Source organism: Caloenas nicobarica, chromosome Z, assembly GCF_036013445.1.
Source record: "Caloenas nicobarica isolate bCalNic1 chromosome Z, bCalNic1.hap1, whole genome shotgun sequence".
In the NCBI taxonomy this organism is placed as follows: domain Eukaryota; kingdom Metazoa; phylum Chordata; class Aves; order Columbiformes; family Columbidae; genus Caloenas; species Caloenas nicobarica.
In genome coordinates, this window is record NC_088284.1 from 21322824 (window position 1) to 21340720 (window position 17897).

At 36.2% G+C, this 17897-nt stretch overlaps 1 protein-coding gene across 1 annotated transcript in view; it reads left to right on the forward strand.

The window, feature by feature from the left end:
* WDR70 (WD repeat domain 70) overlaps nucleotides 1–17897 on the forward strand; it is a 127238-nt gene that overhangs the window by 83148 nt on the left and 26193 nt on the right. Inside the window, exons 11-13 of the mRNA XM_065656510.1 lie at nucleotides 4766–4865; nucleotides 10951–11035; nucleotides 12107–12245. Coding sequence (XP_065512582.1) covers nucleotides 4766–4865; nucleotides 10951–11035; nucleotides 12107–12245 — 324 coding nt within the window. The remainder of the gene's footprint in view (nucleotides 1–4765; nucleotides 4866–10950; nucleotides 11036–12106; nucleotides 12246–17897) is intronic.

Below are 17897 nucleotides of genomic sequence, written 5' to 3' on the forward strand. Positions count from 1 at the left end.
GTCACCTTGAGACTGGCCTGTGGTAATATGTTATCTTGAAAAGCTTTTATGTTTATTAAAAATTATCATTTTTGCAGCTGGATATTGTCAGTGTCAGCTAATTTATTATTTATGTTATCTTAGCTGAAATGACCTCTTTCAACTCAAACAGCCATACATGGCTTAGGACTTGTCTGCCTGGCATCTCTGCCCACCTAGTCCTGCTCTTCTGCCTCACATTTGAAACCAGAGTAAATCACGATTTCCATCTCTCTCAAGGAGCACTAGGAACATTTCCTTGATGTGAAAGAGGGGGAACAGCTGGTAAGCAAGCATGGGAACACATCAAGAGATGACCATCCCTGTTCAGAATACACCTTCCTTGTGCTGGAGCAAACTGGAATAGATTGCACAGTGTTAGTGGCACACTCAGTCTTGGGTAGAGTTCCTTTTGCTGTAGACGCAATTGTAGTTGTATGGTTAACTGTGTTCCTGCTAATAAACGAATAAAATTTTGTTACGTGTCTGTAAACAAGAAAAGATTGATGTAGCAATTTTAGTAGATCTCACTATCCTCAAGGCCTTCCTTACTTTACTGCCTCTGCTCTTAAAAAAAAAAATCAAGATGTTAGGAACAGGAAGGAAGAATAATGTCTTATCTGGGAGATTCAATGTTTTGTTAAAAGAAAATAGTCTGGCAGGAAGCGTTATAATCTTGGGTAAGTGTCAGCTTACTGTGAAATATTGTATACTAGGAACAATGTGGAAAGTTAAACTTCATTAGTTAAGTGCATTGTTGTTTTTCTCATATATGTGGCTTGGATTTCTGAGGTGAGCAAACTGACTAGTTCCATTTTCTGCTTTTCCTAGAATGTGTCTTATTTAGGATTCTGGAGAAGGAGAGCAGTTGTGAGACGCAGAGCTCTAACCACGCAGCTCTGTTGTAGGTCATTCATTTTGTGATAAATACTTCATGCCACCACCGCCTTCTTGACTTCCCGTATTGATCCTCTTCAGTCCACCCAGATTTTTGTGCAAAGGATATTCATTACTGACACTCCAGTCACGTACCTTTTGGGTGCGTTGTTTTTTTGTGTCGGGTGCTTGTTTGGTTGGTTTTTTTCCCCCCTCTTTCCGATCCTTTCTCTGGCTTCATTTTGTCTTCTGTTTCTCATCCTCTCTAGGAGAATTGTGACGGTATTGCATACCATGACATTTATCTGTTATCCTGGGGTTTTTTGATACATGCAACTGCATCCTTTCTCACATGTGCTTCATGTTTTCTGCCTGTCATTTCATATTGCACACAAGTCCCGTCAGTTGTAATTGCTTTACAAAAATATATGTGCTAATACAAAGCTAGAAGGAAAGTGCTTTACATTGCTGGAGTTATTTGCTAGAAAACCTTCAAACAAATTGCAGAAGTTAGTGTGCAGAATTTGCTGAAATAACCTTTAAAAAATTTTAAGGACCGATTAACTTGTCGAATTTTATACGGCACATGACTAGTACTCCATAATAGCAAGCACCTCTGCAATGAAAGGAGAGGGGTAATGAGGGAGAAATGTAGTTATGCTTTGCCCTAACTATCAGGTTAGGGCATCTTTATGTAGTGTTTCCGTGCTCTCTCTTTCCCATCCTGAATAAAACTTGAATTGTGTACATTAGTTCCATTGTTTCATGTCTTTCCAGCAGGAAAGATTCTGATAACAACTTTTTTGCTAATGATTTGTTAGCAAGATTAGACATCTGTTAAAAATGTTAAGAGGCTAGAGGCCAAACACATTATTTTCTTTGAAAACTGCAATGAACATTTGCCAGTATATGTAAAAACTTCTTGTTTAACCTTCTATCATTTTAGAGCAACCTTCAATCATTTTAGAATATTTGATTTAGGATTACAATTCAGGGTTATATTCCTTTAGAGAATAATATATGAGGGCAAGCTTGCAGAGCTTAAAGTTAGGAAAACAATCTTTTTATGGGTAAATTGAGCAAATTTATTTTTAAAGACAAAGAGAATTGCTCATGCAATCTTACTATCCCTTTCAGATGAGTCTCATTTTGCATGAAATCCTGAGACGTTAAAGCTGCAAAGAGTTGGGCTAAATTTGTTCTGTTGTTTTCATTTTTGTGATTAAGAGGCAAATAATGTCTGTCTTGGATATCTGTATGTTGGTATTTTTCTTTTTCTATGGGACAGTTGAAAAAAGATAAGAAGTTGTTCAGGAATAGGTATTTCATTGAGAAGACTCCATAGCGAGTGACATATTTAAGGTGAGCTGTTTAATTCCTGAAAGATACAGTTTGGGTTTCATTAGTGGATTCATAAATTAATGCTAAATAAAATCACTGTCTTTAGCAATAGAAAAATAACAAAACTCCTGAAACGTTATCTGGTTTACTATCTATCTACCTGTAGATGTTTCATTTTTTTACTAGTAGAACATACAAGAAAAGGCATTGGTTGAAACCAAATCTTTTTCTTTACTTCAATTTGTATCCAAAACAAAAGGAAGGAATTTCAGATTGAGGATGAAATGAAAAGAAAAACAAACAAACAAACAAACAAAAAACCAAAACCAAACACCGTGGTTTAAGTTGGGCAGCAAAATTAAAAAGACTGTTATTTTAATAAATGAGTGTCAGTGTGACATTACCAGAGATGGATGGGAGTGTTGGGGAGACAAGTGTTGTGGAACCCAAACAAAGTTTTTCCAATTTATTTAAAGTAGCTAAGTACCATTTTGTAATCTTTCTGTAATTTTTTTTTAGGTTTGATTATTAACCATTTATGATGTTTTTGCAAATGTCCGTGGTATTTCTTAGACAGAAAATACATCATTTTAATTGCCTGTTAATGTTTAACAAATATTACGGGAAATTTATTTTCTGGTAGCCAATTCACAGTTTATCCTTTTTATGTTACCACATACTTGGAAAATTTTATGTAATTGGATGCATAAAATATGTTTCTTAGTATTTATAAACACCCTCACCAAAGACATACAGTTGTAAACTGCAATCTGTTCGTAGAGTTTCTCCAGGATATGCACAATTGGCTAGAAGTGATAGTAATTTCAAAACAAGTACTATACTAGATGTAGGCTATTACATTCTATCTCTAAATGCTGTAAGAAGCATTTACTTGGTGTTTGAAGTCCTCCTTTGTTTGTTGAAGTCATTTGTAGACAGAATGACTTACGTGACTCCTCTAAAAACTTGACTAAATCTACACACCAAAATAAACTTGTAATCATTGTTAATGTCATCACACAGATTCTCTAGCTTTTGGACCAAATTTAGAACAAATATTTGAAAGGTTAAACAACATTAATTACTTTACTAGCTTGGGTCTTTTGCATACAAAATAGCCCATAAAGAGAATTGCATAGTCAAAAAGGTAAGGTAAGGTGTGTAGTCAAAAATTAGAAGCTCCAGTAACTGAGGATTCCTGTGCAAGCTTAGTTCAGTCCATGTGCTTGCATTTTGTCATCACATTCTCCTTTTTGATTCCGTAGAACTCTCTCTTTTAAAGTATAGGTTGGATAGTAATCACTAAGCAGCTGCTCAGTATTTTGTCCTGTTAGTCTTTAGGGTGTGGTTCTGGATCTGACTTACTGCATGCTGTTCAAACCCTCCTGTGAAAATGTACACTTCTACGTATGTTTTTCTGTTTTGTTCATCACCATGGTAAATAAAGGACTTTAAGGTCACTAATTTGTCTTCTTGCACCCTGCATGAGGAAGGACATGTTTTAACCCTCATGATACAGATGGGAAGCTGAGATCCAGTTGCACAGGCAACCTTTGATTCTTGAATGCTTTATTTTTAAAACCATATAAATTAGATTTTTGTTAGCAAAAGAGGGTGAATGAGAAGTGTTAATATCCTATGTATTAAACAAGGAGTCAATCTCTCTCAAGTTCCTTCATCTTTGTTTCCATCTTTTCCCTTTTCTTCAATTTTTCTTTCCTGTGTATGAAAGGCAACTTTATATTTTCGGAGAGACATTTATTTTTGGTTGGGAAGTAAGAAAGCTTGATTTTATGAAAGCGCTAAATTTAATTTGAGGTTCCTTCCTTTTTAATAGAAGTTTTAGGGATTTTACTAAATACAGACTTAATAAATGTGAAGTCAGCTCTATACAAGAACAAAGTGTTTACTTGAGAGTACTTTCTACCTTTCTCTAGGGTTATCAGCAAGATAGAAATAGTTAAAAATAAGCATACATCATTCCGAAACTTGAATTTTTTTGCAGCTAAATGGAACGCAAACCTCAGACTATCTGAGCTTTGTTCTGTCATATAGGCTATACATTTTGGCAGGGTTTAAATTTGGCAAAAGTAAATTCTTCCAATCCTTCTCTTAGTTATTTCCAAAGTATGTATATTGTATTGGGCTTTTTGGTAATTATAAGCCTGCTTAGGGGTGTGTTGAGGTTTGTCTTAAAATGTATTTTATTTTAACCGGGCATAACTACTTTTATTAAGTGCTAGTGGGAGTTTTCCAAAAACTCTGATGCTATGTAAATGTGGACTGTATAATTAAGCCTATGAAGAAGTAAAATTTTGCATTCAAGCACTTGTTATGAAAGCCGATTCTGAAATATGTATGACATTTTTTTAAAAGCTGTAGAACTATTTAGCTTCGGTACCTCCTAAAAATTCAGGATTTTCTGTTTAAATTTAGGAATAGCAGCAAAGTACACAAAATGCTATAAAGAAATTATTGTCCCATCTTGTAATAAGCAAATTTTCTAACGTTTTATTTGTTTGACAAACAGGTACACACGAAGTTCCACTGCAGGCAAGCCCATGCTCCAGGCACTGACACTTCATGCTTGACATTTTCCTATGATGGTACTGTCCTTGCCAGCCGGGGAGGTAGGTGGTTGAAAGAAACCTTTGATTTGTTGAATTAAAGACGATTTTAACTTTACGAAGTGAAATGGTTTGGTAAGCAAACCATTTAAATTGTATCATTGTTAAATGTAATTGTTCATGATGGAGGTAAGATAGTGAAATGGGATACTAGTGATTTAAACTTGAAGTGTTTCACAATTTAAATCTTTTATTTTGATACATCATCCAATACTATGTTCCTGAAAGCACATTTTACAGCAGCTAAGGAGTATTTTAAGAATCTTTGCTGTGTATACTACACAGTTCCTGATTGGTCTCCTTGTCTAGCATTAATAATACACCAAAAGGAAATCAGTAGCTTAATTAAAAATAAAATGAGACCAGTTTTGTTAATTAGTTCTTTCTGGGAAGATTACTGCCTCTCAATAATGGTATCTCTGTTCTGGAGTTAATTCATCACGCAGCTTTCTTATGCAACATCCTTTTCTAATTGGTATTTTTATGTAATTTACATTACAAACATCAAGATGTGATGCCTGGGAGTGAGTGGCCAAGATCTACTTGAATGGCAAAAAAATTGGAAATGTCTACAGGACAGGAAAAAACCACTTATTGTTTAAACTCCAGATAAAACTTTTTTTATTAAAGTCCTAGGTAACAGAACAAGTCTTGAGAAGGCAAAGATATATGTGAAGACTCGTTAACTCCAGCGTTAGATGGATTGGATAGGACGGTGTCTGCCTAAGGCAGCTTTTCATAGAGATTTGTCTACCCACTATTTTGCAGGCAGGTGCAAGCATACGATGCATGCTGTCTGCATGGAAACCAGCTGTAACCAGAAGCTATATGTATGCATTAGCATGGCCTCGAGGCTGAATAAACAGGCCTAGGGTGAGACAGTATATGTTAATGTCAGCTAACATTGTACCTAACATATGTACTGGATATCTGGTCAGTTTCGTACATAGACAGAATGAGATTACTGATAGAAAATACCAGTGTAGAGATATTAATGGATGAGAAAAGCTCAGAAGCAGAGGATGTGGTTCCAAGCCAAGGGCCGTAGCTTGCAGTTAGTGTCCTCCCCCTGTCCCTGATGAGTGGAGTGACATTGGTGGCTTTTATGTTGATACGCAGCTGCTGTTTTATGCTGCCTCTCTGACTCATTTGTATGTCTTGCCACGTTCCTAAGATTATGTTCTCCAGATCTCATCCTTCAGAGTAAGATGGTGGTAGGTCTTGTCCTCGACAGCCCTAGACTTCCTGGGACATGCTCATAGCACTTGGATAGTTTCTGAATTGTTCTTCAGGCTTCTGGATCCAGAGTTCCACTGCCACAGTACTTATCACGAATGGTTGAGGTAAAAACTCTCGAACTTGCTGGTCCTTACTGAATTAAACGCTTACTACGTGAGCGTTTACTACCTTCTCCTCCTTGGAAAGTAGGTGAACCATCTGGCTTTCTGTTCTGGGCTAAGTGAAATGCTGCATCTGTCTGCCAGTGGTGTTGCCTCCAAAAAATTCACGCAGACGTACTTTAGAAGATTAAAGGAGAAATCTCAGTGTGACTTAAAATATTAACAGCAAACAATGTGAATACTTATATGAAGAATATTCACTAGTGCTGTCTTGAAATCTGTATTTATGTAAATTCTCTTATGTATCACATTTATGAATGTAGATCACATGAATGACCTTTGCTTATTTTTATTGGATGTGGCATTTTCGGTTGCCTGGTCTTCCTCATCTGTCTCCAGATTTTGTATCGCGTTCAACAGACTTTCACTTACTTGTGTTTTATCTACCACACTTTGCTCTAAGCTATATAAAATGTTGATTGTTTGCAGAATGTAGGACTGTATGGAAATTTGGCCCATCAGTGTGGATAAAAGTGCTACTTTTGTCTAGTGTTTTTTTAAAAAAAAAAGCTCTGTATGTGCTGTGCTAGAGAATAAGGAGGATTCATACCTTATTTTGACTTGTTTGGTTAGTGCTTTAATATGAGTATTGCTTTGGATCTGTACCAACAAAAGCAGATGTGGATCCAGCATTCATAGATTAACACACCTGCCAAGTGCTGAGGATCAAAGAGAGGATAGTTGTTTGGGGAGCGGGGACTTTCATTGAAAGCCTGATTGACTCTCCTGCATCTGATGTAGATTCTGTGTTGGATATGAGAGATGAGGCAGGGCTCAGCTGCAAGCACAAGGGAAAATGAAAAGCTAAGGAGCTGCTTATGAGACACCCCAGTCTTACTCTTGTTGGGTAATAGGTAGTAACTTATCAGAAACTTAAGAAAGTGATATTTTTGCACACGTGTAACCATGAAAGTAATTTTTCCTAAATACAGTGAAGATAGTATTTGGGGAATGTTTTCATTGTTTAGCGGTGAAGAGGTAAGCATTAGGACTGGACTTGGGGGCCTATTATAAAAATTTTTTTTAAATGGCTTTGACTTCTGATATGTACAGAATTTATGGAGCTAGTTTTTGTCATAATATGAAGCAATTACTTCATTAATTCCATGAATCTCCTGATAGCTACTAGTTTGCTGATTCATTTTTTTTCTGTGGTATGAAGAGTGTGCAGACTCAGTGCCATCTCAATCAGTAAAATTCTACAGGAAGTAGAATTTAGGAAAATAAATTCACTGTAGTTAAACCCAAGAAAAAATATTCACATCTAAGCCTATCAGATAGCTTATGCAGATATATGCTTCCTTTTGAGCACAAAATTTTTGTGTGTATTTCCTTTTGATGTTTTGTTTTGGGGTTTTCTTTTAGTTATGATTGAATTCCTCTTTTCACAGTGTTCTTGAGGAAAAATAAAACATTTAACTTTTAAGTTAATTTAAAGAGTAGAAACACCTTGAGTACAGTTTCCTGCATACTCAAGGATTATGCAGCAGCATGTATAGCGACTTTGTTTTGTGTAGAGTAATAATATATTACTTTTTTATGGTTAATACACACATTAGCATTTTAAAAATCAAATGGTTTTATGTCAGGTAATATTTCTCAGGAGCAGAACACTGATGTTCATTTCAAACAACGCCAAAAATGCATTCATTAGCTTTAATAGGCATCGTCAACTATTTGTAACACTTGGAGATGAAATTACTTTCTCAAAGTCTTCCAGTATCCTTCACTTCAGTATGTTGAGAGAGAATGTTGCACTGAAACATTTGGCCAGGCTGGTATGGATGCAGGTGATGGTGAGAGCTGTTCCAGGTGTCAGTGCAGAATCCCCAATTTGTGACTTCCCTCCCAAGGCCTTTGGCTTGGGGTGATAGTGGTCCTGACCTGTGGTGCCTCCCAAGGTTGTTCTTCAGCTGTTGCAGCTCCTCTTTGCAGAACCAGTGTACTATGCAGAAACATATACCTTGTTCTGTAAGGTGCCTCTCCTCATATACATAGTATAAGACTTCACAGAAAGGCTCAGAATTTATAAACATAATATATTCTGGTGCTCCCTCGCAGTAAGCCATGTCATGGTCTGCCTTTCCTATGCTGTATTTTCTTTTTAGAATTCTCATTTCCTTTGTTTCGTTGCTTTCGCCAATGATATTCTGCAAGGAAAAAAAACCCAGATAAAATATTTTGTAGTATCAGTGCATTGGAGTGCATTGGCCTCATTTTTGACTGAAAGCTGTTTGCAAAATGCCTATGGTGGCTCACCAAAGACTGTTTTTCTAGGACCTAATTGTTACCTCTCGGTAAATCCAATGCTCAATACCATTATCAGGCTAGAGCCTGTTTATTGCTGTCCTTCTTATTAAAATGGCCAAGAATAGAGTTTGAAATGCTACTAAAAATGCTATAAAAGCTTTAAATAATCCTGCAAGGCTTTGGAGAAGTCTGCTGTGAAGAAAAATACTGAATGATCTGAGTGGACTGTTTTGAATGCTTCATGCTGAACTGCACAACTTCTGCTCGTATGTTTTGCTTTAAGGGTAACTATTTTTGTCCATGTATGAACTAAGTGAAAATAGATCATTACTGCTACATCTCTTGTAAAGAAGCCCCTTAAGCATCGATAGAAAGATGCTACTGGAAAAATTCCTTGGTTTTGTGGAAAGCGAGTGTGTCTGTTTTCTTAGTGATAGTGATTTCTACTCCAAATGCAAATGAGATTCAGGAACCAATATCATATTTGCAACACAGAAAATTTTTATTAGAGAAAGTGAATTAGGGCAAATTCTTAATGATCATCAGAGTTTCATAGCATTGGCCAAATCATTCTACTATTATTTACCCCTTTCCAAATCATCCATTTCTGCACAGTGTAAGACAGTGTTGATTTGAAATTAGCCACAACTTTTTGAGTCCTTCTAGAGTCTTCTAAGATTTTTAAATCAGCAGATTACATTTTCTTGTTAGCAGAAGAGCTATAGCTAAGTGTCAGACTGCATCTCTCCTGCTAAAGCCTGGCAGGACTACAGCTTGAAGATCATGTCAGGGCTCATTCCACTGGGAACAGAACAGCCTTGGCTGCTAGCCTTAGATCTGTCCCTATCCAGGAAATTTGCAGAGTGGCCAAATGGTGTCCTTTGCATACATTTATAAAGTGCTGGTGCTTTAGATATAACATCTTGCCGATAAGTGTTTTTTCATTGGAGGAGGGAAAAAGGAGCGTTCATATTACAAGACCAAATACTTTGAAGTGCTTGGGATGGAGTCTACTGGGAAACAATAACAAAACAGATATTCCCAAAACAGGGACTCAACATTTTTCTTTCTTGTCATTTTTTAGCTTCCCAATGAACAGAAATATACTCTGCTCTAGACATCATTTATTTAAGTTGTCCACTTCTTAAAAATATTTTGTAGTAAGGAGTTATCCTAGTATTTAATATAAACATACATGATGTACGAGACCACACATTACTGCTTTCCCTGCAAAGGGTACTGCTGGCCTTGATTTCTTTTGTTACAGTGTGCTACTTTTTTTTTTTTTTGTAACATTTCATTTCCAAGCCCTCCTTTAAGCTCTTGATCTCAGAGGTTCTGAGTCCACAAAATACTTTGCTGCAAGGTTCCTGCTTTGGAAAGAAGCAGGTCTGTGGATTGCCAGTCAGTTGCCTCGTTTTCCTTCTAGGTCAGGAAGATTTTGTAACTTTTCATCTAAAATTATTGTCTGGATATTTTTAAAGAGAATTGTTTTTGAAAGTCCTTCGTTTCACTCTTGAAAGCACTGAGGCACTGATGACAAATGCAAGATGTCTAGGTGCCCAAGTGAGGTGCTTCAAAGCTCAAATTCTGTAGCTCGTCTCATGCTGGAAATATATATCCCAGAGGGATGATCAGCAGAGATGTAGATCTCTCTGAGAATAACTAACTAATACATTTTTTTCCTGTTCTCAATTTGTTAATATGTCATAACTTTTCAAAAAGGAATAAACAGCCTGACTTTTACTGGCCCACAGTCATACCATGTTTATCAAACACGGACAAGAATTGCTGTAAATGTCTTGCTGTTACCTCAGTTTTGGCTTTTATGGCCAAAGGTGGTGTGAAAAAGTTTCATTATCGCAAGTGTGGATTCACTTGCTTCCCTTCCCCCACTCCCTAAGGATTTCTGACTGATTGCAGTGTCAGTTCTCCATACTGAGATTGCAGTCTGTTGCTGCTTGGCCACTAAAAAAGGGGGAAGACTTCTTGGGTCTTCTGTTCTTCCTGATCATCTTTTCAAGGCAAGTAGAAACCAGACACATAATATTTGTTTAGTTTTTGATCTAGACCATCCATGGTGACATTTTAATTTCTTCTGGTATCTTAAAAGTTAAATTTACTCTGAGTACCAAAGCACCAATGTTCACAAACACAAAATAAATTACCATTTCAGGAACCTGATTCCACTATGGATAGTGGTTCTTGATAGGAGGGATTGTAATGATGGAGTTGAGCTACTGAGGAGAAGTTTGTCATCTGCTGGAGTGCAGCAGGTGGAACTTCTCATCCTTACACTTGCATAGTCATTTAGGGACAAAAAACTTCCAAACCATCCCCGTGTTCTGTGTCTGAATTAGAGGATGGAATTTTCTTTACATGTCTAAATTCTTGACTCAAATTCTTTATTGCTAACGTTCATCCCTTTTGTTTCGTAGGAGATGATACTTTAAAGATGTGGGATATTAGACAATTTAAGACGCCTCTTAAGTCAGCAGAAAGACTGCCCAGCTTCTTTCCAATGTAAGTACTCTAATTTATTGCAGCAAGTAGAAATAGCAATAGTTGTGCTGAATGGGAGGGAGTCTGATGGAGTTGTCAGTTCTCACTGTGTCCAGAACTGTGCAGAAAGGACTGCACAGGGAGGGCTGTGCCATCAAGATTCTTGGCTGTTTTAGGACTTCAAGTTGCTTTAAAAGATCTCGAGGTTTTTTTGTGGTAATTCATAGCTAGCTTTACTTGTTTTATGCCATTTTTCAGTCTCATATGTCTTATGTCCAATTAGATAAGCAACTTTTCAGCAGGAGGCCAATTCATTGCCTTATGTTTGTGTAATGAGATATATAAGTAATCGTCATTCTTACTTGGTCTATGATAAAGAAAAGAAGAGCTGTGTTGAAAAGTACACATAATGTGAAGGTTCATGGTATGAATTTAGGTTATGTTGTTGGAAGTGTTGATGACTGTGTTCTTTGGTATTAAAGTACTATATCATACTGCATAGTGCTAAATATTTTATTTAATATTTTTATTGGTATTACCTGGATTTCTATAGCTGTATCACAGCCAAAGCCAACTCTAAGGAGAATTTATACTTTTAGAAAGGCAGGTCATGGACAGCTCAATCTTGAGTGCAATTTGTAGCATAGAGGAAAAGTAAACAGACAAAACATTTTTGGCTCCTGTATAAACACACTGCTTTGCATCATTGAAAAATGTATCATCATCAAAAGCAGATTTCATGACTGATTTATTTTTTTACTTAAGGATGATGACCAGATTTGAAAACCCTTTTTTCATTTTTTTTTCATCTCAAAAAGCTTATCAGACTTTTGAGCGGAAGAGAATTTTGTTGGGAGGAGGATTTTTATTGGATCTGCCAGTTTTGCACATTTTGTGCCCAGCTGTAATTGTACAGGTGAACTGTGTCTAATAACTATGGTAAGAGATGATAGCTGACAAAATTTTTTTTTTTAAGTTTTGTCTTGAAAGGATTAACTAATAGGATTGTTTTTAGGGACTGCAATTTATATATAAGCTCCCTATACATTAATGATTGGTTTTCCCAGTATAATGATTTGTTTTCTTCAACAGGACAGATTGTTGTTTCAGCCCAGATGATAAAATACTCGTCACAGGCACCTCTGTTAAGAAAGGTGGTGGCAGTGGGAAGCTTTTTTTCTTTTATCGGGAGACATTTGAAAAGTTGTATGAGATAGAAGTTACAGATGCGGTATGTATTGTAGTTTTCTTTTGTCAACTATTCAAAATATGAATGAAATCATAATCATGTGCTTTTTTTCTCTCCTTATACAGATGATGACCTACTTAACACTATTGTAATTATTCTACTCCACATTTAAGAGATAGAGGTAGAGTGACCTAAGCAGGCACTATTCTCCTTTAACCATTTAGATCTATGAAGTGAGGCCTGAATCCTAAAATTCTTACATGTTTATGCTGTTTACTCCACCAGTTACCAGGATGAAATGCCATATTGTGACAAAACTCCTACTTATCCCTGAAACTAGAGTTGTGGTTTCTATAGGTTATATTTCACTGGACTCCAGCTTGTGCAAATGCAAAAATTTCATGATAAAAGGAAGGTATCATTGGGAATCACTCCATCAAAAATACCATTATCACCAGTAATATAAAACCCTATAACTGAGAATCTGTAATACAGAAGAGTCTGTGTATGGCTTCAATTGCCTACTTATTCCCTTGTACAGAAGGAAAAGGTTTAATATCATAGTTGAAAAAAGGTCCTTTCACTCTGTGGTGTATACAAATTAATTTATAGATTATAACAAACAAAAGTGGGAGAAATTCAGATAGAACTGACATTGCTTAAGTATGGCAATGTATGCTTAAGTCCCATTAGTTGCTGCAGTCTGTCAGATAGCAACTTTTTTGCTTTCTTTCAAGATATTGTTTTCTCCTTCTGTACTTTTCTTAACCCAGCACAGCAGTCTTTCCTAGCACAGTGAACCAAACCCCCTTGTGCTAGAGAAAATTTATACAGAATTTACATTTCTATTTACTTTTCAAATCTCATTTTCTCTTTTAATTCATCCTAAAGCAAAGTCTGCTTACAGGTGAATTTGTTATATCCATCAGTGCTGTGGCAGCAGTCTTGCAAATTAAAAATTCAGAATTCATGTCAAACCAGAAACCATGTGATTTTTCATGAGGAGTTTTTTTTTTTAAACCATATATACTAAATGCAGTTTTTATGTGATTTTGGAAGTTTTATTTAGCGCTAAAGAATTTCTCCGAAGGTAGCATAAATTGGATTTTAAACTTTTCTCCTATGGAACACACTAAACCTCAACTCATGAAGATTTCTAGTGGATTTTTGTTTTCTGATACCAGTATTATAACCAAGTATTTAAAACCTTTTTCTGAGACAAAACATGAATGCCTCAGTATCCCCTCTGAAACTTCGTGACAGAAAAAAAGGAAAACAACTACATAAAATAAAGTGCAAGAGGTAGATTGTCCTAGGAGCTCTTCTGTCCTTGGGCACAGGAAACAAAATAGCTGAGCAATTCTATTCACAATGGATTTGGACTCCTTAGAGCTAAAGTGTCTAGATGTTGTCATGATGGCATCTCTGTTTAGTGGTGGTGAAGTCAGTAACAAGGTACAGAAACTTCACTTGAGCCTTAAGACTGCAAGAATGAGAGGCTTGTGAATAGTGGATCATGTATCTCTGAAAGAAATTAAACAGCGAGAATTACTGCTTACAAACGTACCTGTTTTGTGTTCAAAGGAAATATCACTTTCTTTTGCTAACTTTGTCTCCCAGTAAAACAGTCTTTAATTCTCTGAAATAGAGGGTCTTTTTACTTGCTGAGGTAGATAATGTTACAGGTGAATCCAGCAAATACTGTTTTGCTGTCAGTTTCTCTCAGAATTTAGAAGTGAATTTCTGTTCTTCTGCTTCAAAATGCAAAGCAGACATGGAGCTGAGAACCAACAGTAGGAAGGAAGCCGTTGGAAAAACAAAATTAGAGGTCAATAAGCGACTTCACTGGGGCCACTCACATAGTAAAATTTTAAGTATGTGTACAAATCTCAGAAGGTTCATAATTTTATACTATAAATTTACATAGGTGCTGATATTTATATGGTACTTTTTAAGACTGTATTAAATTACTTTTGTCTATAGAGTTTTAGTGCTGTTTTTCGTCATTTGTAGTTATAAAATCTAAGATAATCATTCTCCTGCTTTCAATATAATGGATAAAATGAAAATAATGGAAATAATAGGTGAAGAATCGAGACTTAAGTGCTGATCTTGGGACATAATTTTCAGTGAGTCAGCACTAACAATGCCTCTTAATCAGTATGTCTAGCTTCCAGCTTCAACACTATCCATCTAAGAAAAACACAGTTACGGATATTGATCTAAAAGAAGAAAAATTGCTGTAAGTGGTGTTATAAAAGCAGTATGTATTTTCAAGGTTTTTCTATTGTTTGTATCTTTCAGCTTTTTCATTAGTATTCTTTTCTTGTTCTTCTTAAATTGCAGTGAAGGCATGCTAAAACAAGTGATTTTTTAAGAAGCTGGCTTTTGTATTTTATAAGCAGTACATGCCATTTGTTGGAAAGATCATTGAGCTATAAAATGATAGATTAATATTTTGTGTGTAGTTTATGAAAGCATTTTTTCAGCACTGCAGTAATTACTTGCTTTCTGAGGACTGCTTTCCCACTTCTCATTTGTTCCTTATACTCTTTCAAAAATGCATGTAGTTGTTAGTGTACTTTTTTACCTTCTTTACTTTTTGTGTGTTATCTAGTGCTTGAATGTGTAATTTCAATGTTTCTATTTTGCGGGTTTTTTTTAGGCATTGCATATATGAAGTTACACTATGCCAATGTGTAGTAAAAGCACAAATACAGCAATATCTGTGTCTATAGAGAGCTTGATCTGCTCTCATTCCTCATGAAAATAATATGAGTGATTTCAGTTGGATTTAGTCCAAATTGCTAAAGAAGAAAGGCATAATTTATTTCAAGTATAAAATGAAAATAAGACCTTTTGAGGGCAATTGTATACCAGTTTAGTGGCAGAAAGTGTATAATCAGAGTAACAGAAAATCTACTGTTGTATGTATTTCTGGAATCCATGCCTGAGTCTCAGCTATGAAGGAACTTCTCTAACAGCTGTGAAGAGAAAACATAAAGTGTGTTGCTTTTTAAAGGAAATGCTGGTAAGCTTAGAAAATTGAAAAAGACTAAAGAGCAGTAAACATTTTCCCATTACCCCCTAGGTTCATTCACAGGCCAGTTGCACTGGCTATTTACCAAGAAGGTTTAAGATAATATGTAATGTGAATGTTTGACCAAAGCTGTGTCTGGCATTCCTTTCCATCATACACACAAACCTTTTTTCACCTTTTCTTTCAAGTTTTCATGGGAAAACCCATTACTATTTCAGAGCTGCTGGAGTGAAACCTTGTGGTTTTTCTAATGGACTAACAGTCTGATTAGTCTCTGTTATGGCTGGATACAGAGTATTAATTTGCTTTTCATTGCATGTATTAGTCTTCCTTTTTCTTTTTCTTTTTTTTTTTTTTTTGGTCACAATTAGTGGCTAAACTAGTGACTGTATTGTAGTGTCCACTGTTGAATGTTATCTCACCATGTAGGCATTGGGACTTCTGTAGAACTCAAGTGTCTCGGATAAGTAGGAATACTTTTTGAAGAAAAAATAAATAAATGTCAGAAGTGGTGCAGACCATGGGCTCCATCTCTGGCCAGTAGCAATGTGCCTGCACAAGAAGGTGTCAACAGGGAAGATACACCACACTGCTGCTCTGACTGTCCTGTTCTGCCTCCAGTGGTCTGCGACTTCAGAGATGTCTTGATGAAGACATAGGAATTTTACAATTAATAGCAGTCAGTGGATTTTTCTTCCACAAGTTTATCAAGGAGTGAAATTACCCATGTTGCAGGTTACTGACGGGGTCATCTACTTACTGCAGATCAGATCAAAGCTCAGGGGTGGGAGGTCCTGCCTCTCCCACTTCTACAAGGAAGCTGGGGCACTGTGTGCAGAACTTCAGCCTTTCTCTGGCTCAGTGGGGACAGGTGAGATTGGAGATTATGAGGGCTTTGTACTGTGACCATAGTTATGTATGATAAACTGTACAGAATTCCTCTCTTTTTAACAAGAACTGAACTTTTAAAAATCCTGTTACGCGCATACAGTTTTTTTGTAGTTTTTCTGTCTCTGTTTCTTCTATCTTAGACAGTATTATCTGTGAACAGTTCTTTTGCCTCCACCTCAAATATCCACAAGAAAATATTTATATTAAACCTTCTCAATCTGAGCATTTAAGGCTTATTTCATGTGAAAGATTTATAATTGCATGCAGAATGTTTCTTCATTCCGTTAGATGGACAAGGAGACTTAAACAGATGTCAGGAAATATAACTGCCAGAAGAGGGGTACAAAGTGTGTGCACAGAAACTCAGAGGCCATGTCACTTTCCCCAGGTAGTATGAGAGGAAGGAAGACCTGTAGCTGCTTTGGGATGAGGTCTCATCTTTTGGAATGTCTGTAACTCTTTCTGGAACGAAAGGGAGATTTCATTGGCAGATGCAAGTCAGGGATGGTTTATTCCTAATTCTTGGTTTGGTTATGCAAGTACGAGATCTTCATGGGAACCAGATATAAATACCTTGTGTATGGGAAACAGAGCTGGGTACACAGCATTTCCCCCAGTGTCAATTTAATTTAAAATAGCTGTAGATAGCCGCTTGAATCGCTCTCACATGTCTATCATTCATTTGGCTAGTTCAGACAGATCACCCAGTAGTTATCCTTATTACAGACAAGATTGATTTTGGCAGCAGTAGAGCAGTCATTTTCCCCATATGGAAAGGAGAAGTAGTATGCTCCAATACTGCCAAGCAAGAGTGGGCACTGAAAAAGAAAAAAAAGCTGTACAATTACAGAAATTGCTCTTTTAAAATGAAAATGTAAGTAATAATTTCGTTTAAGAATGAGCAAAGGTTGATAAGGTTGTGTACATTATAAAATGAGATGTGCAAGTTTTTAAAAATATCCTGGAGGTTTTTGTAGATAAGCAACAATCCAAAACCAAAGATTTATGGTTGTTTTGGGAAACCTGTTTCTGTTTGGAGGATTCTTCAGTATTTTCTTAGTTTCTCAAATATAAGCAAAAGTTATATTATTAAATACTTCTGAAAATACCTCCGAGGGATGTTTCAGGAAGGTCTTCTGAGACAAGCTATAAATAAAGCTTCTTTTTAGATTAAAGAGTCAAAAGGAAAGAAGGAATAAGGAATACGAAACTTCCAGCATCCTTTATGCACAGTTGATATAGGATTGCAGTATTTCTTTCCTTGACCTCAAACGATATCGTTTACTATTTATAAGGTGCAGTAATATAGTAAAGAGCTTTTCCACTGTGGCCCATTTCACTAAGATTTAAAGCTTTTGAATGTAAGAAAAATAAATTGTTTTAACTTCTGGAAGACATCATTTTGCTACTTCTGGGGGATTTTTTAAAGCTATTTATTTTATCTGAAAGGAAAATCCACATTTTCCACAATAAGGAAGTAAATACAATATTTAGGGTCCAGTGCTGATTAAAGTAAAAAAAGAAAAAAATCTAGTATGAAAGGTGAATCACAGGAATGTGTTTTCTTTTACAGTGAGGTAACTTGTCGAATTTTTATTCTCTACTTTCATATATGTAAAGACAATGTGGTTCTTCCCTTTGTATATCCTGCGGCAGCATGTACTTGGTTTTAGAGGAGCTCTCACTAGAGTTTTGAGGTATTGGAGAGAAACTGTGCAGGTTTCCTCACTGTTAAAGGGCAGTGGGGGGTGTCTGTGAAGGTC